Raw genomic sequence first — 25,753 nt, 5'->3', positions numbered from 1 at the left:
CAAAAAGCGGCATGCACAATGCAAATCGTAATAAAAAGCACGGCGATAACAGCGACAAAAACATTTAAATGTAAATATGGTATTGCCCACACTCCCAAACACACCGACACACACACACGCTTGCAGTCATCCAAGCGCAATTACGGATTTTATTGGTTTATTTGCTTGTTTGCTTGTTTGCATTTGTATTTGTATTTATTATTATTATCATTGTTGTTGCACGTTTTTGTCGTTGCAGGCTGATTTTTCATGGTCAATTAAAGCGGAAAATGACAGCGCCGAATGGCTGGGCAGCGGCGAGCGGCAGGGCTTTACGGACAAGAGTTTTTATGTGCTGGACGATGACTATGCGATCGCTCGCACTTACCGTTGCGTTGCCAATAACACCGTCGGCCCGGGGTCATTCTGCGAAATCGAAGTAGCCGGTAAGTAACGGGTGAAGCGAATATACAATAATTATATGTTGCAATTGAAGGTGTTCACTTAAACATACAAATTCTTTATATAAAGTATATAATATGTGGTATGTACTATATGCTATCCTGACCACTTTATATATAGAATTCAGAATTTTGTGTGGGTTGACAGCAATTTCGTTTCCGGTATGGGAATTATGAAAGCGTTTATCACCATAAAAGCCGCATTAAGTATACTTTCCGCTGTTTGCAAATATTAGACCTGCGGAACATATGGTGAACTCATATGTGAGGGACGATATTTTCAAAAGTTATTGAATTGAGATAGGTTTAGCATTGCCTTCATAATTTGTTCACTTCTCATGTAAAAAAATGTATTACACCTTTTTAGTTCGTGACTGAGAGCTAACCTGTCAAAGAAGAGTCCTAAGGGTCACCATCGCTGTAATCAGTTTCTTGCTTTGTCTTAATTTATTTCGCTTTATTTAATGCTTTTAGACTTACTGACAAAACGTAAAACGTAATATTAACGTCCCATAAGTACACACGCAAGTAAATTTGGCAAAATGGTTCGGTTGCGTTTTCCTTTATGTCACTATCTATGGCGCTGGAATGGCATTTCTACCCCAAAATTTGTTATTGAAATAAGTTAAGTAAAATGTGCTGTTTAGTATTGTGTTAATAACGATGCAAAAGCGACTAGGACCAGAGAATATAGTCGAATGTAGAGACATGGCTTTTTAAAGACCCCCACTGGCGCGATCTCTATAACCTGCCAGATTGCATTTCCATTAGATATGGAAAGCTTCTTAATTGATTGATTTACTTAAAATGTGTCTGCATATTACCAATTATTGGACAGATAAAAAATGCGTGGTTTCTATGACCAATATGGCTTCCGCATGTAATAAATTGCAAGAAAGTGTCAAGCATCACCAAAGGCTAATGAAGTCTGAACAGGGTATTTGGAGAAAATTAAAACCAAATTATGGATTTATATAATTTTTTTAATTTATTTGTAAACGTTCCTGGCACTTTTCATGGAAATAAAGAAAGAGCTGACAAACTGCCAACGTTCAGAATGTGCCGTTTATGCAATTATCAATTATTTCTTCGGAAGACAATAAGTAAATACGGATATGTGTGAAAGAAACAAATGTAAAATTAACAGCAAATAAGAAATAATTTCTTAAACAAGGTTATTGCCCGGAAGTTTGATCTCATCAACTTAGTTTAATTTTAAAGTCTGAATCAACCAGATTAAATGTATATTAAAAGTAGAATACTTAGCTTCCAAACTAAAATATTTATCGATTCAATACCACTTCTTGACTGAAACATAAAAACCAGCAATAGTCAAGCTAAATTCAACTTCTGTAACTTGCAACCTGCCAATGTAAATTGAAGTTCATGGCAAGCTGGCATCACTAAAGCAAATGAAACACAGCACATCTTGGGAAACAAGCATTATAACTGTACATTGCCGTTCTTTGCCATTCCCTACACGCCCAGCTTATTTACAGTTATGGCTTTTAAATACTTGCTGCATTGCAATACATTTTCACCATTTGAGTGTTACAACAACAACTGTAGCTAGTACAATAAAAATATATGCTCGTATATTTGTATCTGTTTAACTAGTGTTAGAGAAGAAGCTTCCATCCGTTCGCCTCAGCTGTAGTGGTTGGCGCTGATTGCTGTCAATATTTGTTTCAGGTGGCGCCGTTGCCACGCTGGACGCGGTCACTTGCGGTTAACAGTCAAGAGCTTTGCCAAAGCTTCCACATCACTGCGAGCAACAGCAAAAGGGGGTTCAGATGGTGGTTGAAAATGCTAATACAACAACAAAACCAAAAGATACGAAATGCTATACCGCTTGTAGAAAAATAAGCAATAACTAAGTTTTATTTGCGCTAAGCCATACCAGCAGCAGCGGCAAGCCGCTAACAAACAAGCCAGTTGATGTTGCAGCCCATGGCTTGATATTCAATGCACCATCCACATTCGGGTATGCCGACATTAGCAATTAGGGAATTCAGATTCTTACTATGCAGCTGACGTACCACAACCGTGAAGTCAATAATCTGCCGCCTGCCACCTCTCCGAATGCTCTCGTGCCGGCTCTCCTTCAGCTTTTTTAACCAACTCGGCAACGAGCACGTTCTCTTCTCTACCCGTATACTATAATCCAGTGTTGGTCAAGAACGCTGCACTTATTTCGAAATTCTTTGTATTTGCACCGCAGCGGAAACGGAAATTGGATTTGTTTGCTTACAACACCAACCGCTCACCCCAACTCACTGCCAGTTCCGCAGCGCTTCTTCTCTTCGCATTTGAGCTTTGTTTAACATTTCCTTTACGGTGAATCAATTTTTTAACAGCACATATTTTAAGCCGATTAAATTGTGATATTTTAACCAGATTTTGACCAAACTCTAACCCATTCGGCTGTGGCGCCTTAGCGCAGAGAAAATGTGGCGAAGAGTATCTGCAAAGTGCTCTGCAAAAACAATGGTGGTTGTGTCGGCGGCAGATGGTGAAATAATCGTCTAAATTTTCATTTTTATTGGTTTTAGTTAGTGGCATCGTGGACGCAGCCTTTCAATAGCTGCAGCTGGCAGTTTAAGCGGATTAAGAAAAAATTGCAAAAGGTTTTCTTATTTTCATTATAATTTGCATTTGGATTTTTATTCATACTCTTATTTGATTTCGTTTCCTCTCTTTCATTAAGCTTTTTATTAAATAATATTTTGTGCTTTTTATGATTTCTTCTCTTTAAATAGCGGGTTCACCACTTTATGTCTGGTGGCGAGGTAATGATAATTTTGATTTAAATATCTTTTTTGGTGTTAGTTGTTAGTCCCTTTCTCCTTGTCAGCATCGTTTTTTTTTTGATAATTGTATTTTGTCCTCCCCCTACACAAGAGCTTTTAACACAAACTGGACTTATGGATTACTTAGGACAATTCACAATGTATGAACTATTTCGACTGTAGCCTCGGAACCGTTGAAGATTTAGAAATCTGCACACGTTTAATACTTCATACGCAATTATTGAACAAAAGGCAAACCATTTATGGTCAATATTAAATTCATGTTCAATTTAATTGATTAACATACATAATATATTTCTCTTGTTTTTCTTTTTTTTTGTCTTACCAGGTTGTTCAACAAGTGTGGTAGTTTGATAAGAACAACACAATTTTATGATTCAAAATACACTTTATTATTCAGTACAATCTCCGTGAAGATTAATACACTTGCTCCAATGATCCTCCAATCTGTGGATCCCATCCCTGAAGTGAGAATCCGGAAGGTCTGCAAAATACGCTTCAACAGCTCTTATGACCTCTTCATTTGATGAAAAACGCATAAGTTTTTAAGTTTTTAAAATAAATGGTAGTCGCTGGGGCTCAAATCTGGTGAGCACGGTGAATGCTCCAATAATTCGAATTTTAATTCATGGATTTTAACCATTGTCAAAATGCTCTTGTGACACGGTGCATTGCCCTAATAAAAAAGAATTTTTTCTTCTGCAAACCGGGTCTTTTTTCACGAATTTTTTCATTCAACTGGTTCAAAAGGTTATATTAATATTCAGAACTAATTGTTTCGCCAGTTTGCAAGTAATCCACAAACAAAATTCCTCTCGCATCCCTAAAAACCGGGCTCACACCATCCTTTAGCCTCCTGTTTTGATTCAGGATCATGGCGATCATGGTGATAGACCCAAGCCTCATCCATAGTGATGAGTCGACACACAAAATCCACTTTATCCTTTTTAAAAGGCTCCAAATGTCGCTGAGAAAGTCGCATTCGAATGTGTTTTGGTTTCATTGTTAGCGAATGCGGCGCACATTGTGCACACGGCTTTCTAAATCCCAAAATTTCACTTAAAATATGGCTCACACTAACTAAGGAGATGTGTAGAGCCTTTACTAAATCTCTCTCAGTCCATCGACGGTCTTCCAAAACCATATCTTTTATTTTGGCAATTATTTCTGATGTTGATGCGCACGTGGATCGTGTTCAAGGCTTGTACGCCCACGTTTTAATTCAGCAACCCATCTTTCTACTGTTCTAATTGTAGGTGAATAATCATTATACACTTCATATGAAGAGCATACCAACAAAACAAAAAAATGTTTGGCTAATAGCAACGCCCTCTCTTATCGAAGGACCAAACTTATTGAACAACCGGGTATAGTTCATTATTAAACTTTCAGTAATATTAATTAATATATGTATATGTAATTGAAGTAAGGACGTTGTGGATTTCAAGATTAGTTTATCGTATCAACTGTCACAATGGGATCATACTTATATATACCTATCATCCAGGATTCTGGCAGGATGGATGTACTTTACACTTTCATTTTTTAGAATTAAATTACTCCTCTTGAGGTCAAACTAGGGCAAATGGTCTTGCATCTTTGCAATTGCAAATTAGCGAGCATATTTTTGCTTTTAGAAACGCCATTGTATTATTTGCAACACTGGTTTGCAAATTATCAGCTGCTGTCAAAAATAAAAACATTGTAAACAAAGAGAAGAAATGGAACAAACCAGTTTGACTAAAATAAGGCTAAAACGTGAAAATCAGAATAAAAAGTGGAGCGAAAAAGAATTTCAGAGTAAACTGGATTTCTTGCAGGAAGGTCGAAGTTTGTAACACCCAGAAGGAAGAAGTAAAAGTGAAATTAGTGCTGAATGTGTCTGTCGCATAAAAATATCGTTTTGTTACCTTCAATTTGTGTCCATAATTTCGATCGGAATCTGCAGCTTCTTCATATAAATTGCGTCAGTTAATTTTTCCCTAAAACTTTTTTTCGGCATATTTTCCAATTTGTGCGAAAATTTTGTTTTCAAACCATGTTTTTCTTCACCAATCAGCTGTGAATTAACTCAAGGGTTGCATAGAAACCTCAAAAAAGACGTTCATTGTTGATGGTAAATATTTGCAATTGCATAATTTTGCAAACTCAGATGCACAAGATTCTGAATTGCCCTACTAAAGTATTAATCTTGCAAGTAAAGTTAGCTTCAATGCTGACTAAATTCTAACAATGGCATAATTCAAAACTTATCATAACAAAATTTACATTTAACTTTCTTGTAAGCTTATACTGTGATTAGTTTTACACACCGCATATCACACATACTTGTATTTGTACACATCATATATTCTCCAAAATTAAAAGCCATATTTAATTCCGTTATCTATATTTTCATCTTTTTGCTGCTCTTGTCTCTTCTTCGTCACTCATAAAAAATTTGTAAATATTTTCACAATAATGCTCCATTAAATCAAAAATGTAAAAAACAACATATTACCGCTAACTACAACCACTAACTAACAAACAGTGCGACCGAAAAGTAAGTAGACGCAAATGTGCTATAATCCGCTATAATTACTTGCAAGCATTCACTATTATTTAAATATGGTAATGTAGATGCCTACTATATATAGTATATACATACATATATACCTGTTTATAAAGACCCATACTTATGTAGTTTTGTCATATTTGTAATATTGTGTGAAAATTTTTAATAAATTTTTGTTATTATTTTTCCCCCTAAATTTTGTTATTTGTGTCCCATTTTTGAGGTTATTCTCTATAATATAAAGCACTAATGGAGGTAAACGTTGTAAAGCATACATTGAAATTCACTTTTGTTTTTCAGGGAGATTTGCTTTGTAATTTTCAGGTTTATATATGCTTATTTTGTTTTTGTAATGGTTGCATTGCAAGCACAAAATTTTTCTGAAAATAAAAATAGTAGATAATTATTTGCGGCTTATATGCTTTTGTCTGCCAGAAAAGAGTACACACAAAATGGTAACAACGGATTATATAATAAAAAGAGTGCTCTTAACCACTAATGTATGTATGTCTGCTAATAGTGGTTCACTATATTAAGATCCTTCGTATGTGCCTGTGAGTGCATGTAAATTCTAAACAGCTGGTGTGAGCAGAAATTTTAACCTAGCAAACAAATCTGAAGCAACGTGTCACAAAAAGTCTAACACTAATTTATCGGATTGGCTTTGGTCAATAGTTTACGATACATGTGAATCACTTGTCGAGACCAAAATATATTTTAAATGACCTAAAAATTTAACATTTTATGCTTAAGGGACAATAGTTTTGATATTATCGTTATATTGCATTGAACTCGGATTACTAATTTATTGTAATTTAACAGAAAATGCCTAGACATAGTAAGGATATATGGTTTGTGAAAATATTATTAAAAATGAGAGTCATAATTCTAATAATTCATTTTAGGGACTCCAGCCTCGACTAACTGCATTAGTGAACCGCTAGGAACTTCAACTAGGTTCTAGATGCCCCGAAACATCCGTTATTTTTCGTGAAAAGCTTTTGTAAAAAACTATTGAAGCCCCCTAATCAAAGTTAATAACCTATTAATATCTTGACTTAACTTTAGATTTAATTCATCAGGTGAAAATTTAAGTAATCTAGTCGAAATTGCTAACATCTTCTATGTCGAGTCCAATGGAATGTATATTCACTCAGTCACTGACAAATTTGTGCGCTCTACAATGTATCTATAGGTAATCCTATGTGCAGACCACCTATGCGCCGTAAAGTATGCAATGAATATTTATCAACTTGTGAACACATGTATCCAGCTACAAATGTTACCCAAGTGTGTTGATATATACTGTACATATGTATTTCGCATTTCGCACACAATTACTTAGGAAAGCTCACTGACAGAAATGGATTACTGATTACTCTGCATAACGGTGTGTAGGGGCATACAATTCATTTGTTTAATAAACACATATTTCAGCTGACAAGTAAATATTCAGTGAATTTCACTTTATGCTGTTTGCAAATGTTTTCAAGAAAATATCATAAAAATAATAATTCAGGAAATATTTGAAGTGAGTTTCTATGAGCTACTATGCGGTGCTCACTGTCATATGTGATATGAATTGCGTAAATATGTGTGTATGGCGTATGCACGTTCCACACAAAAGAGAGTGAAAATGTTAAGCTATAATATTATGTTCCTTTAATATTTTCCTAGAGAATTAACTGCTTAAAAAATCTTAGTCTTTTGTTTGAATTCTCCACAAAAGTTTTAAGAATGAATATTTTCTCATTTCTAGTTGCACAATTTGGCTCAGTATTCATATAAAAATACAGAAAAAAAGAAATGTAAATTACGATTTTTTTTTAAATCGGTACAAAAGACTTTTTGCTTTATTTTTAATACCAAAAAATTACAAAATGGCAATTCATGAAAAGAAAACTGGCAAATAATAAATCAATCATACGTAAAGACATTCTGAAATAACCGCAACCGAAAAACACTTTTTAAAAATAATTTTAAATCTGCAATTTTATATTGGCCGTCATTAACTAACAACCGATTTTTTAATTATTTTATGACTTTTTAAATGTTTTATATTTTTTCCAATATTCATTAATAATATTATCTATTTTTGAAATACTTAAATTATAAAAAACTAAGAAAAAACAATTATCCATTATATGGATAATGAAAATTTGTCTGAGTGTTTTTCCGTAACTTTTATGTTCGAAAATAGTATTATCCATATAATGAAGTTTATATGTTTTCTCCCAGCACATTACCACCACCAAGTGTTTATTCGTTTGTCTTTATTTCCATTTGAGTGTTGCTAAGTAAAAGAATTATCGCTAAATAGTTTTTGTATTTTTTCATCCAAACACGCAGAACAACTAGCATGGTGGCAACGCTGGGATAAAACCACACTCATCATATTGGTGGCCTCGATATTGGCGCTACTTTTGGCCGTGATTATAATCTGTTGCATTATCATTTGTATATGCCGCCGACGCAGACGTCAAGATAAATGTAAGTACAAGCAAGAATGTATTTTTGAAAGTATTATGAAGGAGCCTCAACTTTAGTGGCAAAAAAAAAAATTTTTATTTCGAGTATTTTAAAGTATAAGCGAAACAAATTACAACAATTTTGAGGTAGTATTCAAATCTTGAATTTTCAATATTTTGAAGTAGTATTCGAGTTTTGAAATTACATTATGCATTCCTATTATTAAGAAGTTTTTATATTATACAAACATATTTATTTAAATGTTATTATTTTAAACCTACAAATTATTTATATTTTATTTATTTTGTTTACAATAGTTTTAATTTCATTTTCACCAAGACCAACTAGTAAATATTATTATAGAACTGTATATACCTAGTATTTGTTTAATAATAATTTTTATTTATTTATTAAAAAACAAAACCATTTGGTGCAATTTTCTCAGCATATTTAGCTCACTTGTCACCTCTTCCTTTCGAGATATTTGATTCGCTTGACTCAGCATATTCATTTTGCATTTTCCAACGGCTTTTCATGTTTACATTTCCACACATGAAGAAATAGTTGGTTTCATAACTCAGAATTTTACAATATTTATCACTTCATTTAATTCTAAAGTAATCCATTAATGGTTTTAACATATATTTCCTACAGAAAGTTATTTACATAGTTTGAAAAATATTTATTGAATTGGCAAAAAATTGAAAATTTTACTGAAAGCTACCACTTTCAATACCTTTTCCAATTTAAATATCTTCAACTGGCAAAACAAATGAAAAGCCAATGCAATTCGCGTCAATAAGCCCTGTATTTGTTTATTTATTTAATCGTAATTAATAACAACACATCCTCACACCATGCACGTGTTGGCTATTCTTTATTTACCAGCCCCTCCAGCGTCCATTTTCTAATGCATGGCAAATAATTTAATTGTGTGCGATTCCATTACATTGCGCCTGCAGCTATGCTACGGATTTGTTTGAATTTATGATTATACCGCACACACATATGTATGTATATTTTCGCTCGCTTGTTTACATCTACTATTTGCTTAATATAATATTATGTGTAAGTGTGTGCATTTGAAGCAAAAACTAAGAGTTTATAAAAAAATTGGAAAAACAAACGTAAATCAACATGCATTCCACTAATGAATTATTGTACTTAACGAAGAAACTAATTAAATTATATGGTAATGTTGTTATAATGAATTATTTATTTTACTTTTTATGTTGTATATACATATAAGTTTGTTTGAAATTAACTCCTGTTGACGATGCAGGGTGTTGCAAAAAACTTAAAATAAACAATTAAGAAATCACCCGGAATCTTTGTATTAGGTATAAGGGGTCTAAGGGAAGAGTTGATCTGATTATACCCATTTGCAACACACAGACATACTGCTATCAGGAAAGGATTATCTATTAATTTCAATTATATCTCACACATTGGCCGATATTTTCGGTAAAAAGTCAACTTACTTACAGTACTTAGGGGCTTGAACTGATTTATATCGATTTTGTCGATTTTTAGTCATAAGGTGGAACACCTCAACGGCAGTATTTGTGTAAAGTTTTATCCTGATATATTGATTGATTCTTGTATACTGGAAAGTGAAAGTTTCAAATGGAATTTAAAATCGTGTTATACGAGTATGAGAATTAGGTGTGGTTGTAATACGCTTTCGCCTATTTTGCCACTGTAGCAGAGGAATGTAACGCACCAATTTGGTTGAAATCGGTAGGTCAGGTCTTCAGATATGTCATTTTCATCTTGTCACATACCATCTTGTGGGTAAAAATTAATATCTCTGGCGTATTTATTTACTGATTTATCGTGCTTTAAGTAGTTTTTAACAGACAGTACCCTACACTACCAGTGAGCGGAGTTATCCATTTTCCCACTGCCTGTAAGAGTTCTTAAAATATTTGTACTAGCAGAATTTGGTTGTGGTAGCTCTAGTGGATTGGGAGATATGTACATTAGAAGTCGGGTCACGACCACTTTTTCAAAATTTTGACCCACAGGTCAAAACGGTTACTACCGTGATTTCTGTTTATGGTGTTTTGCGATCGTAACAGTAATCTGTTTACGCCCATCTACGAACATGTCCTTACGCTTTTGCCACGGCACTCGCATATCAAGTTTCATCGAAATATCCCAATTGTTACTAAAATTACGCACGGACGTATAAACGCACAGTAAGTCAGATTTCAATTCGTCTCGTCGTTTATACAGGGTGTGTTCCGAAGTAAACAGGACTTAAAAACAGAACAAATGTATTTTTCGGCAAACTCAATTTATTTTATTCAAAATAGTCTCCTTCTGCTTCAATATAGCTTTTTTTCCAAAAGCATGTCCAACGAGAGTTTTAGCTCGTTGGCCGGTATGGCCGCCAGTATGCCGGTGCAAGCCTTTTGAATGGCCTCTACGTCTGCATAACGGTTTCCTTTCATGGGCAAATGCATTTTTCCGAAAAGGAAGAAATCGCACGCTGCCATATCAGGTGAATACGGAGAGTGGTTAATATATAAAATATGACTTTTGGTCAAATAATCGGTCACAAGCGTCGATTGATGAGACGGCGCATTGCAACAAACGCCAACTTTCGTCTTCGCGATATTCGGGCCGAGCACATCGAATACGGCGCAACAAACGCGATAAATCGATGTTTTGGAGTTGTTCAATTCCATTTCCTTGAATTTCAATGATGATTTCTGATTTTTGATGAAATCACGAACAGTTTCAATGGTATTTCCGGTAAACACGGATTTTGATTGGCCCACTTGTTGATCATTTATGTCCTCACGACCACTTTCAAAACGTTGAAACCACTCGTGCACTCTGCTAAGGGATAGGCAATCATCGCCATAAACGTGTTTCATCAATTGAAACGTTTCGGTAAAAGTTTTACCAAATTTTAAAACAAAATTTAATGTTGGCTTTTTGTTCGAAGCTCATTTTCGCACCGATAACACAAACAAATTGACACTTAAAACACAATAACTTCACTTCCAATCTATGAAATGTCGTGAAATTCTCACTGGAGAGCAGATTCTAACGCACCAGTCCACATATGGCGTCACCAGGGGGCGCTAGATTCAAAAAGTCCTGTTTGCTTTGGAACGTACCTTGTATAACCCTATATTTACCTCTATACTCTGAAGCAACATGTTGCAAGAGTATAAAAATAATGATATTAGTATTGGCTAGAAAAGCTGTGTAATGATGACGATGACAAACACAACAAACAAAGTCCTGAACTTTGGAATTTTGGTGTTGAAGACTCAGCATTTTTTATTGGTGAACTGGAAAATAATTATAATTTCCACTGAAATCGGCATACCCCTTTATCAAAAGGGTCAACTCTTTTTTTTTTTTGGAGGGTCAATTCAAAAAGATTTGGTGCTTGGTATTATTCTAAATACTACGAAAAATTGTAAAAAAATTTTAATAAAATTTAGCAGCTGGTAGCAGTTAATACTAGGTTACTTTGACAGCAGAGAGGTTACTTTGACAGCAGTTGGTCATACATCCCGAAGTCATAAATTTGTACCAAGTGACTTTATATATTCGCTATCTCGGTAAAATGGTAACATCGTGACCACCATTTGAAAAACAGGCCTTCGAGAAAAACTCATTTAAAGTTTTATTTGCGAAGCTGACTGATTTGATTCTTGAATCTTTGAACGTCACCATAATGCATATTGAACAGGGAAACGAGTTTTTCGTGACTAAATTATACTTTATATTTTTTTTTATAATTCCATAGTAGCTGATTTCCACAATGTAGCGAATCTCATCTTAGCCCTAACCAGTTTAATATATAATAATTGTAATATGTAACACCCTGTATCTGTAACTTATAATACCACACATATTTGCATTATGAATTTTGTGTAAGTTAACCATATTTATTTGCTTAATTTATTTTGACAAGCGACTTAACTGCAAATTTATGTTCTCTCTTCTCTTCTTATATTTTGCGCTTTTATGTGTTTTGTGCTTCAACAAAAACTTAACAAAAACAACCAACACCGAATTGATGAAAACTGCATTATACAATAATATTAAATACAACAACACCAACCACAAAAAAACTAACATTATCATAACTGCATATACACACCTACACACATGCATGATGTGCAAAATAAATCGGTTTAAAATTTATGTGTATGAAAAAATCGACAAATGCACTATGAAATATTGCAAATCGTGCATTGAATGCAAAATTGCCTGGAAAATTGGTAAACAATGCGATATTCATACGAAACGCAAACATGGAGACCGAAAATTATTTATTACCGAAAAACATAAATAAATAAATACAATAACATCCGCACATACACAACATGGCTTTAACTTATGTGCGTAATAAAAATTATATTTATTAACACAAAAAAAACCACAAAAACTCAACACTTTACTCAAATATACGGACCTCAACAAATAACGTATGAAAAACACAAAAATTATTGAATATTATTTATTTGTACGCTTAAATGCTTTCAAAACTGTTTTTGTTGCTTTTACTCGGCAAACACAACGCATCGCATTTGCTTGGAATGGCTTGAATGAACAATAATTACCTATACGTATGTGTTAACTGAAATGCATCGAACTATGCGTCCGTATCTTATTTGCCCTCACTGTACTGCCTGTAATTGTTGTTGTTGTATTTTGGTGTTAATTACGTTGCCGAAATAAAATTAACACAAAATATATTTAATTGTATGGCAATACTTGTGTGCATACGCATAACTTGAAAACAACATAACACAATACAACAACATTGAATAAATATACTAAAACACATACAAACAAAACAATGTGAAATCAATAAACACTTGCTGCTTTCCGTCATTAACTAATTTGCTACGGCTATGCACACAATCACATATACATACAAACACACATACACACACATGTGACATATAATGAACTGGATTCCAAACAAAATCATCCATCACTGTCACGACAATCAACCGTCATTTAACTACGCAATTATATAATTGTTACACACACAAACTCACTCACACGCACACGCGCGCATTTGCGTTAAATTTATTAATCGTCACAAAAATGAACTAATCGTTTGTGCAATCAAAATTTAAATGGAAATATTTATTGGTAAATTGTGACTGCAATTATGCCCGCGCATGCACATACACCAACACACACACACATACACAAATGCAACAACCAATACTTGTGCTGTCGATTAAACCATGCATTCTCATCCATAAAACAACAACTAAAACACTGTGCTGAAAATAAAAACATGAAATACAATTCGAATTCGAATTCGAATTTTACGCGAAACCCCTAAAGACCGCACCGATGTCTCAATCAGCGCCACGCACAGGTAAGCTTTAATAAGAGTACTAATTAAAGAATCACTAGAATTTTACCGAATTCGCCAAGTAAAAAGTATTCGCTAAACTATTTTCATTTAAAAGTACTGTTTCTGTTTTATTTTTTATGTTTAACGGCCCGTTCGAAAAGTATTAGGCAAACTTCTTGAGCGAACATATAAAGCCAAAATTACTAGGTCAACAAAACAATTTAAGTATGTTGTATCATGCATATGAAACTGATCATTCGGTTCGTAAACATGCATTACTTACGTAGTATTTTATTATTTTCCTTCTCTGAATAGCATAAAGGTGGTTTTGAACAGCTTTCTCCTCAATATCTCATCTGCACCGACATGGCTGGCTATATCATCGAATGGCTACCAATTTCGGCAATAACTGTCTGACGCATATGAATGACCCACTCTCGTAAATTGTTCTAAAGCATGAGCATTAAAGAATTATATACAGTTATGTGTTACTGATGTCCGATACTAGGTAAACTGAAAAGTTTGATTAAAAAAACTTTTTGGGAAAAGCTTTGTTTTGCAATTAAAAATGTTAGTTTCCACCGTAAGTGATGCTCAAATTTTCGGTTTATTTCGACAACATTTTTGTATAATGATTTGCTTTTTGTGCCGATAAATTTCTTTCGAATGTTTAATCTTGAGGTCGAGATCATCGTATAGACAATGCATGGGTTTCCCAATGTTGATCACGTTCGGATGTTAACCGTACACCATTCTTGGCAATCTCGTCCACTATTTCATTGCCCTCGATGTCTTTGTGGCCTGACACCCAGTAGAAGTGAAGTTGCGTGCTACGGGAAATATCTGGAAAGTATGGTCGTCGCAGAAACAAAACGGTTGATAAAATTCATAAAAGTGATATCTTCATATTTTCAAACAAGACAATGTGTCTTCTTTTTATAGAAAAAGAACTTTTAAAAGTTCTTAAGTTTAATTTCCCCGTTCATACGTTCTAAATCAACAGAGTTAGATGAGATTTTCCTTTTCTGGATACTTCCCTGAAAATTCTTCCAGTTAACTTTGATCCTTTCCTTTGATATCCTTAAAGTGCCAGTTCTCCTGATCAACTTCATTCTTCGGTTCCCTTTTATCCACATTTTTTTATGAAAATATTATATTAATACTTACAGAACTCAATATGGTCCACTCATGAACTTATAATTCCATCAGTGACAGCCCGTTTTGCCTCGCACCGAGTAATGTATGTAGCATATTCTTCTAAATAAAAACATGCGAATAAACACAAAGCGGATCTACATAGAGCAAATGGTTCTAACCTCAAAGAAATATATTCGCCTTTCATTGAAAAACCGATGTGTTCCTTCCGAAATTGCTTTAAAAAAAAAAGGTTCCAGCTTATACTCTATATACTAGTTCCCTAGTGTTTCGGTCACAAATGTATATTCGGTTAAATACGAATGCTGACCTCAAATGGTTTTACTGGCATATATCGGTACGAACTCAGAGTTTGCCTAATACTATTTTTTGTTAATTTAATTTAATGTTTTCATTTAAATACTTTATGCAAATCAATTTTCGTAAATTTTAGTGCAAATCCACCTTAATGATTTTTAATAAGGCATAATTTATTTGATGTTATTAATTTGAATTAATTTTGTTTTTCCTTTTCGTTGCATATTTATGATGCGTGCACCATTTTTTGCGCCACAAAAACTGTACCATGTTTTACAACACTAATATTTGGTTGCTTGTGTCAAATAAATGTTGTTGTTGTCACATTTTTCTTTTAAATAAATGCTTTTCATAAACTAAAATAAATAAAAATTAAACTAAATTGAACACAATCATCGCCACAACAACTGCATCTGAACATCAATGCGCCGTCACATCATACACACACATTCATATAATTATATCACACGAATCGGATAAACAGTGTACTGTCGTATCAATCGAACGCACGGCAAGTGGGCGTGGCTACGCCGGCGCTTGCGGCTGTTTGTCCGCAACCAGTGACAACAGGTTGTCTAATACCTAATTTAGCCGCACAAGAATTACCGCAACTACCCGGACCGAAGCTGCCACCCAAGTCACCGCCACCCAAACCCCCCACCAAACCCACGTCCGCACCAACACTCACACCCACAATTGTCACGACACCCAGTCGCACACCCAGTCTGCGTGTACGACATGCCGCACAAGCACCGAAATCACCGCCGCGCTGGCCGTTGCGTCCCGGTGTCATGGTGCATGTGAGCAGTGACACCAAACAAAATCTGGCAACTAATCGTATGACACTGCGCCCGCACACACATACAGCGCAACTGTCGAATTTGACAGCGATGACACCGGTGACAGCGGCTGAGAGCAGCACTATTTCAAGCGACACACTAAATGTATCTGGCTTCTCAGCGGCCACCGCACTGACAACACTACTAAACGCATCCACACAGACGGCGAATTCCGTCGCCACCAATGACGCTCCTATAGATGTGGTTAGCAATGACGACGATTGTGCTGGTGGACATGACAATGCCAAGCAAACGTCAACGCTTGGTCGTTTTAGCGCAAAACGCCCGGCTGGCGTTGGTAGCGACGACCACAGCGGCAGTGCTTTCGCACAAACATTGCCACATAAATTTAACAAATTAACGCAACTGCCCACGATGGCTTACACCAGCCACGAAGTTCAACTGAATAATCAAATTTCCCCAGCGCACATGGCGCAACCACAAACAGAGAGCGGATGCATACCATACGTTGGCGCGCTTGCGGAGGACACACCAACTGCGGCAAATGCGATTGAAACGGAAACTACAGCGCAGTTGGAAGTTGACAGCGCGGAGCGGAATGCCGAAGGCGGGGAGGTCTGCGGCAGCATGCAGAAACGTGTTGGAGCGCGGCGCTTAGGACGCGTCGAAAAGTTTTTGACAGGTATCTTCAAACGTAGCGGCGCTGGCGTCGATACTACGCGCGATAGCCAGCGCAGCCATGTCGGCCTGCTTGGCGGCATGTGGCAGGCGGGTGCGGGCGTGCTGTGGCAACGCCGCCCAGATGGCGCAGAAACGGCGGAAAAGACGCCATTCGCCGCGAAGCATCGTCTTAAGGGCATTCGTTGCAGTGGCAGTGGTAATTAATGAAATCTCACTTTTTCTTTACGTTCTAGTCTTCAGTTAATGTGCATTTATTTTCATTTTGCTTTGCATTCTTATTATGTTTTTCTTTTTTTATTATTTTGTATGGCTTGATAAAACACACTCATCACTCAACAACAACAACAACACAAATCCACAACAAACGCACTAACCACTTGTAGTCACGTACAAAAAGTCGCCAGTACGCACTTCGCCAGGTGAAAATGCTGTCGCCACGTGTAGCCGTAGCGGTAATTGTAACATCAACAACAATAATAATAATAGTATCAGCAATCACACTTGCATGACGCTTAACACAGTTACGACTGCAAACGCTAGTGCCGCTGAGCTTAATGTAAACACCAGCGCACCAACTGCTTCTAATATAACTACTACAGTCACACCAACAGCCATAGTCGCAGCGACAGTACTGCCACCACAATCGCCTCCAGCTATGCGGCCGCTTATGCAGCCTCCAGCCAACAGTCCCCGATCACCTGCCTATGTGACATTTCAAGTGCCTTCATACGACAAGACGGCAGTGAACACCCCCAGCATGGTGACGGCCACCAGCGGCGCGAATGGGATCGCCAGCGGAAACAACAGCAACAGCAGCAATACTACGACGCCAACACGTGGACCACCGCAACAGCTACACCGTTCCATATTGAAGGGTCCTACGCCGCCGCCACGGCCACCACCGCCTTTCAAAGCGGTGCCGCCGCCCTTGCAGAAACGCAATGTGGCAACAGTGACGCCGACGAAGGTAGAGCGTGTACAAAGTAAGAACAAATTCATACCATATACACATCCACTCACATATCATATTTCATACGCATAACGCATTAGTCATACACACATATTTACATAAAAATTAATATTTGCATATTTTTAATAAAAAAAAATTAGCTATTTTCTTATGAATATATTAATTTTCGTAAGTATTCAAGGTTATGTGTGTTGCGCGCACCGTATCCGAGCTTGCTTGAGCGAGCTCGTTTATAGAAAAGTTAGATCGGTTCAGTTTCGACTTAAATTGAGAAGTACAATAACTAATGATGTAGTAAAAACCAATCAAAGAAATCAAAGAAAGAAGAAGAAGATCGAATAGGACCCAAGATTACTATTATTTGAAAGTTCCGAAGAATATATGTACATGCATAAAAATTAATGAAAGAAATTTGAAAATATTAATAAATAACTGAAATCTCTAATCCTCTTTTGGCTATTGTCGCCTTTCTGTGAGACATTTTCTAAAAACATGAAAATAAAACAGTTCGAAAGCTTTAATAAGCTTCTAATTTCATGTGCTGTATGAAGTAAAACTAGTAGTCAGTTAGTTTCTACGCGGAGCAGTGATTTTGTATTGATTTCTTTAAACACATTGGCTGCAAAGGGAGTTTGTCCAAGTCCTTCACAGGGTGACAAGCTTAAATCGTCATAAAACAGATTTAAATTAATTACTCGTCGCGCAAAAAAAAAGATGACAATAATACATGAATTTTCATGTGCCGCTCGAAAGCATGTGACATGGCAGTCAATATATTAAATTGAAGCTTCTTAAGTTTCAGCCTCGATTCATCAAATCGAACACGATACATTGCTACCAATATCAGCATCCAAAAAATTAATAACAATCTAATTTAACAACCCTAAGTAACCCTTTTCATAATACTATCATTGATTTTAACCCTTGAAAATAATAAAAACAGTGTAATTAATCAGGTTTATAGATCAGAAAAACATTTCACATACAGTAGGCGAAGCACCGAATAACGAGTTTTTAGTAGCTTTTAATGAAAGCTTAAGAAAAGTTTCTCTCTCATTCCAAATTCATTCGAATTTCATACATTGCATAGCAATATCAACTTCGAAATAATCAGCATACCACTTTAATAAGCAAACTTTTTCTTAACGCAAACTTTAATTTCGAACTAACTTAAAATCTTTCAATTTCAATATTATTATACATAATTAAGTAATACTAAATGCTTCATCGTGTGAAGTCCTTATTTAACAACTGTTCACAAGTAAGCAAACAACGATTTTTTATTAAATAAAATGTGCTATATTTTCCATGCTAATTTGAATATTCGTCATTGTTCTCAATGTTGTGACACTTTATTTGTCCCTAACATTTAATACTTCAGTTTATGGCCAATCCTGCCAATTAATGGTTTTTGACTTTTAATGCCGTGCAACAATATTATTTGCCTGCCATTTTTGTTAGCTATAAATGTTGCGCATGCCACTTTATGGTTTTAATCTTGTGTCGTATTATTGTCCTTAACTGTTTCACACTTTGCCACATCAAATTTTTTACGTTAGTACCCTCATTAGTAAGTTAATAAGTATTTTTATATTTTTATTTATTTTTTATAACACTTTGAAATTCTGATTACATATAATTATATATATACTTTATAAAGCTTAAGTAATCCTAATTTAAGTTAACTTAAGTCTTTTATTCAAAACAATTTGAAAACTTTTTTTTATATCTTTAAACCGTTTTTACCCTGTAAATCCAGTTAAATTAAAACGTTCAATTTAATTTCTTTCTTATAATTTACTTCCAATTTTTAATCGTCTGCGTTCATCTTTTATTTTATGAAATTCTCAAATCTGCTGCGTCCAAAATTATACTACGAATTCGAATAAACAAATGCAACACTGTGATTGCATATTACTACGACGTGTAAAAATTAAAAAAAATTAAAAAAATAAAAATAGTACAAGACAAGTCATCTTCACTGGGGGATCCATTGACGGAACCTGGCGAGTATGAGAATCTACCGTTTCATGGTCTGCAAACGGCTCCTAACAAGGTACTTGTATATTAAACATTGCAACATATATAATTAGATGTATTTACGTAAACAATGCTCATCACATGACATTACATCACATCACACAATATCAAATCGCTTCAATCACACATTTTAGGCACAGACCACACATACATACATACTTGCACATTGAAAATCAATAAAAATTCACAGTTCACAGCGCACACTTCATAAATTAACGCCATCACGAACTTCACATACAAACAAATATATGTGGCAAACCTGCCACGTTAGCCGATTTATCGGTCGTAGTAACCATTTCAATTTTCGGATATGAATTTAAAAATTCATTAGTTGTGTCACACGTGTTTAATTATAAAACTAAGTAAAAATCCATATTTGTTAATTTGTAATAAGCTGTAGTGAAATGTGTTTGTTGTAATGCATCTGTTCACATTTGGTATTTGTATATTTCTGTGAAATTTGTTTGCCACTTTAGCTATTAAATTCATATTTTCATCGTATTTCTCATATTTTCACACTTTCTAGTTTCAAACAAAGAAAATCAAGAATTTGGTTTAATTTCCGAAAAAATACGATTTTTGCCATTTTGCGAATCATTTTTGAATGCTGTGATATTTTTTTGTACTCCGATGTATTTATTATTTAAGCTCTTATTCTATATATGTACATATGTATTTCTCTCAGTATTTATAAAAATATAAACCACATTTTATAATTTTTTCGTATGAACCTTCGAGCTTTAAATTCCTAATAATGAATGATTTGCAAAATAGAATTACCTTTAGTTCTTACACAATATATTATTTATTTATTCCCTACTAGTATTTTTAAGTTTACATATTTTATATTATATTATTTTAAGTTGATTTTATATGAGCAAATACACTTATATTCATCATATTGAATTTGTTTCTTTTACTATATAACCAGTTAACACATATTTTTAATAAATATTTAAATAGGTTTCATGAATATTTTTGTAAGTTTTCTATTAGAAATAACTGACATTGACTTTCTGACATTCAGAGATTACCTCTAAAATTTAAAAGAGGTGCTATTTAATGTCTTACTCATTATTAATTGATATTAGAAACCAGTGCAAGTCATTGACTTGAAATTTAGTACTGATCGAAAAAGCTACTTCTATTCACCAAGCGTTTGAAAGTAGTGAGTCGCATAAACTATTCCAGCTGTGGGGAAACATATTTTTAACTTCTCGGCGTATTGTCATTAACATATGTCATTAACTATATTTAATACCCTGTTCGCACACTCCCTTGAGCTCAGCTTACTAAATTTTTTGTTGCTTTTAAACGGAATTTTTTACAAGATAGCAAGTCCAAAATAACGAGAAGAGAATTGACGATTATGTCGCTTTGAGATTTTCATGTAACAAAACAGTTTATTCTTAATTCATAATTTATGTGTTTAATAGTTATAGTAGTTTATGTTATAAAGGGGGATCCATTTCTAGGTTTCCTACTTTTTTAAAGAAAAAACATAGAAATTTCAAATCTAATGGGGAATGTTTATTATAAGAACATTTTTTGGCATTGGTTTTTTGTAGATTATATCTTTCAAATGTTGGCCGCAGATACGTATTAGATGGTCCATCCGTTGAATCCAATTTTCGATTACTCGTTCGAGCATTTCGACTGGTGACTGGCAATGTCGCCATTGACGGTTACGTTCTCTCCGATGCCACCACCGGCCCCGTTGATTTTTTCTGGATAAAATGGCAGCTCTTGAATCTCTTCAAGTTGATCTTTGTCCCAAACGCAGCAATTTTGCTTGTTTACATACCTCTGAGTCAGAAATGGTCCTCACCACTGAATAAAATTTGCACAAAATATTAACTAATGTCGCTTAACTCGCTATCAAAACCTATTCATGCCTTAATTTTAATGACTCAGTATTCGTTCATGTTTTATAGTTTATTATCTACTAATTCTTTTATGTAGATGAAACTATTGCAAACTATATCATCTGAAGCCCTCATATCATAAATTCTACATTGAGAACGTTACAGAATCCAATAGTCATTGAAATTTTTTAAAGTCATAGCTTTTACCATTAGTAAGGACAATTTCAAACCACAGTCTTTTCGAACTGTCCTGAAAATAGATCAATGTCCAGCCAATGCAAGGTTCTGACATCTGACATCTCGTTAAATGATATTTCAATAGCTCCATAGCACCAACAGCATCTATAGATGTAAGAACCTCCAAATACTCTAAATTCATTAACTGTACCTACCACTTACATATGCATAGAAATGCAAAGACTTAGTCCTTTGGATGAAAAATCTTGAAAATATCTTGAGGAACTTTCAAGGCATTTCCAAAATCATTTCATGTTATAAAATAATAGAATTCCACCAAAAATTTTTCACTTTCATTAAACTGTCGGTTTTCAATACAATCATGTATATGGAAGACCGCTAAATCAAAGGCTCTAACACGATAATTAAGCACTTCCTTAACGTCTATATGTTGTCAAACTTTTTTTAACGCCATAAGCGTATACACACCCTTTTATATTTCATTAAGAAAATATATATAAATGTCTAAGCAAACTGTTATAGTTTATCACAATACTAAATTTTAGTGCAGTAACTAATTCTCAATTTATATGCTAAAATAACTGGCTAATTACACTCGAAATTCAATGCATAACAAAAACTAATCCAAACATTTGTGTGATTTCTTTTCACCCTCCCATATGTAACACGCCTCCGCTTCCATGAATGTAATGCATACCGAAAACAAACAACAACAACTAAAACATGCAATCAACCGACTAAACCACCACTAACCACCAACACCCCGCGTACGTCTTCCTACGCCTTTCCGCACACACGCGCAGTTATCTACGACTCTTACAAATTTTAATAACAACACCAATGTGGTGCGCGTCGCTCCACGACCCAAGAGACTCAATGGAAATATTGGCCCGCAACAGCACCAGCACCAGCTGCAGCAGCAGTACGAGCAGGACCAGTACGACCAGCAGTTTCAATATCATCAACACCAACAGCATCATCAACAACAACAACAGCATCAATACAATACCATGCAATATGTCGGTGCCGGTGGACGGGTGATAACAACGAATCCCCAGCACCAGCAATCGCACACAATGAATTCCCACAACAAAGGCATGCTGCCGCTTCACCAACAACATCAACAACAGCAGCAGCAGCATATGCTGATATCAGCAGCAGATGGGGCCAGCGGCAGCGTCGGCGGCGGCACGGTTGGCGCAGGCAATACAGATCCTGGTGGCAGCGCTTATATGAACGGCAGTGTCGGCGGCGGCGGTGCACCCCATCAAATTACATACAATCTGAATAATTGCTTTCCGAAAAGCTACACAGAATATTATCACCAGCAGCAACAGCAGAAGCACAAAAATGGCGCCTCGAATAACACTTCCAGTGCGCAATTGTTGAATGCCATCGAACATGACTACCCCACCTATGCGGTGGTTGAACGTAACACCGCCTCTGCTAGCGCTACCGATATGGGCGGAATTGATGGTCATAGTCCGCGTGCTGGCCCAGCGCCTCTCCCAGCAGCGGTCAGCACCAACCCCTTCTTGGCCATCAGCAATTTTAAAAAATATGACACTAGCGGTAGCACGACGGATAATACGTATCAACCGCACATACTGGACATAACTGGCAGTAGTTCGATGCAGCGCAGTGGCAAGCGGAAACCCATGCTGGATGGCAAAATGGAGGATAAGAAATTCTACTCGCTGAAATTCACCGGCGGTGGCGGTAAGCATAAACCACCGCATGTGGTGCACAAGTCACCGGCGAGTGGTTTGTTGAACGCGTCTGTGATTTTGCACGGTGGCAGCAGCAGTAATGGTGGCAAGTGTAAGCGACATCATTCTTTTGCTGGTGGTAGCATTGGCGATATTGACTCCGCCGGCCCGGGCGCCCAACACAACGCCCACCAGGTGAAATCTTCGGCTTTGATGCGCTTCTACGATCCGCCCGCTTATGAGAACTTGGCTGGCGACAGTACGGCCGCAGTGCAGGTGCACGAGTGCGCCGTAGAGGCGCATCCATCGCCCGCCGCTGGCGGTGTGAGTGGCACGGCCACCATATTGCTACATCCGCAGCCTACGGCTAGCGGCAGCGGCGGAAGCAGTAGTCATGCAACGGCTGGACAAACGGGCCACAAGAAAAAACATCACCATCGCCAACACCAGCAGAAGGATGATTTCAATTTGATCGAACCGGAACGGCTGAGCATCTATCGCAGCGACTCGGGCATTTCGAATAGTTCATATGAGTGTGTTACGCCGGTGCCGCCACAGCCGGGCAACACGCGCACCGCAGCTGCGCTGAGTGGCACGCCGCCACCAAAAACACCGAAAGGCAACAAATTAGCGAAACACGCGTCCTCTGCTGGTAGCGGTCCCAGCGCTATCAATCTCGTCAATGGAGTTAATTATAAGAAGTCTCTACGTCAACTTGGCGGCAGTAAGTGCAACATTGCGAATGCTACAGCCTGTGGTACCTCACTGCCCGTTTATATGAATGTGGATGGTCAGCCTGCAAGCGCGTTCGAACGCTCATGTTCGCCCAGTTCCAACCTAGTCAATTCCTCGTATGAGTCGGCTTCGTCTTCACAAAATGACGGCCATGGCGGGCAGGGCTCAACGGATCCGACGTCCTTGTCCTCATGCAATTCATTGTACAGTAGCGGTACTGGTACTCTAATAGGCGTGGCTCCACTTATGAAGACGGGTGTGGGCCTAACGGCGCCCCGTTGTGGTCTGCATCAAAAACCCGCCGAAATTACAACGCCGGAGGAGTATGAACAATATCAGCTGGGTCACCACCGTCACTCTGCCTCCTCGCTTAGTGTGGCAAGTACGGTGAGTGCCAGTGGAACGCGTCGTTGTAAAAAACAACAAGGCGTGTTAGCGCCAGCGGGATCCGTTACAGGAATTGAGGTTTGTAGTTTTATTGTACTAATGCTCTAGATTTTGCTTGAAAGACGCTATATAGCTGTAGTTTGTGAACCTGTATTCAAAAGTTATTATTTTTTTATTGTTTTGATGAACTCATGTATTTCATAAGAGTTAACAATTTTACTACTTGTACATATACTATATACTGGTGAATATAAATTTTTTCGCTAGGATGACGACCATATGTAAAAGAAAGCATTTATTATTGACCCATGTCTTATTGGTCGTTTATAGTTTTTCATCTGGAGTGGATATACTCTTAGCTTGGTTTTTTTAATATTTAGTTGCTCTAAACGAAATTTTTTAATTGATCACTTTGTTTCTCAAAGTTACTAAAATGATTTAAGCAACCCGAACTTACCAAAACGAGCAATTGCATGATCTTGAAATTTAGAATTTACTGATAACTCTCGAACCTATAAACAGATAAAAGTTTCAGTTCTCACGACCAATGAAAGTATGGCTTAGTCTTTGCACTTAAGTTAAATAAGATAATTATACATATCGTTCCGTTTTAAAGATTGTCAAATTTTGTTGAAGTAGGAATATTTTTACTCAAAAAGCAATTCCGGTAACGAAGTTTTACATGCCTAATAGGTTTGATCCATCGGTTCAATCAATGGTCGTACATAAAAACTGTCCAAATCGGTCCGTCATCGGTAGCCTTAACCAGTTCGTTTTTTTGTTGGATGACTCGGAGTGTTATAAAGTGATCGAAAAAACATATTTTAAATATGAAAATATTCATTTCTTTGGTGTTGTTTAAAACAGGACCTGCTCCAGTTTAGGAAATTCACTTTGTTTGAGAGAGTTACGTATAAATTTCATACGATACCCTTTTGAATATATTCCTCGATTTATGATAGTATCTAATTTTTATATATGTATACAAACGACGACACTATATTTGACAAATATGGTCTTTACTGAAAGCCCCATTGTGAAATCTTTGAAAATCTTTAGTTTAAGATAGTTTTTAAGAGAGTTCCCTGTCGTTCACGCTTTTACTAGGGTTACCACCTGTTTGGAAAACTTAATACAATCAAATTTAAAATCTTTTCTAGGCATCGTCAACAACTGGGCACTGTCCTGTTTGTTATTATTAGTATAAATAGTTAACTCCCAATTAGCCTGACATCTTCTAATGGCTTCTTTTATAGTATTAGCTTTGCATTTGCACTGAACTAAAGTGATTTCCGT

At 36.1% G+C, this 25,753-nt stretch overlaps 1 protein-coding gene across 10 annotated transcripts in view; it reads left to right on the top strand.

Annotated features, from left to right (window-relative positions):
* LOC126762269 (hemicentin-1) overlaps positions 1-25,753 on the top strand; it is a 545,135-nt gene that overhangs the window by 509,829 nt on the left and 9,553 nt on the right. For 3 of the 10 annotated variants that reach the window (XM_050478899.1, XM_050478898.1, XM_050478901.1), the window contains exons 20-24: positions 239-425; positions 3,200-3,229; positions 8,154-8,294; positions 19,485-19,579; positions 22,430-24,535. In XM_050478899.1, the coding sequence (XP_050334856.1) occupies positions 239-425; positions 3,200-3,229; positions 8,154-8,294; positions 19,485-19,579; positions 22,430-24,535 (2,559 nt within the window). Of the gene's footprint in view, positions 1-238; positions 426-3,199; positions 3,230-8,153; positions 8,295-13,607; positions 13,642-15,556; positions 16,750-17,152; positions 17,537-18,733; positions 18,785-19,484; positions 19,580-22,429; positions 24,536-25,753 lie in introns of those variants that run through there. The other 7 variants (XR_007667437.1, XM_050478903.1, XM_050478905.1 and 4 more) reach the window with 4 other exon arrangements.

This window comes from Bactrocera neohumeralis, chromosome 6 (assembly GCF_024586455.1).
Source record: "Bactrocera neohumeralis isolate Rockhampton chromosome 6, APGP_CSIRO_Bneo_wtdbg2-racon-allhic-juicebox.fasta_v2, whole genome shotgun sequence".
Lineage (NCBI taxonomy): Eukaryota > Metazoa > Arthropoda > Insecta > Diptera > Tephritidae > Bactrocera > Bactrocera neohumeralis.
This window is presented reverse-complemented; position numbering and strand designations above follow the sequence as displayed.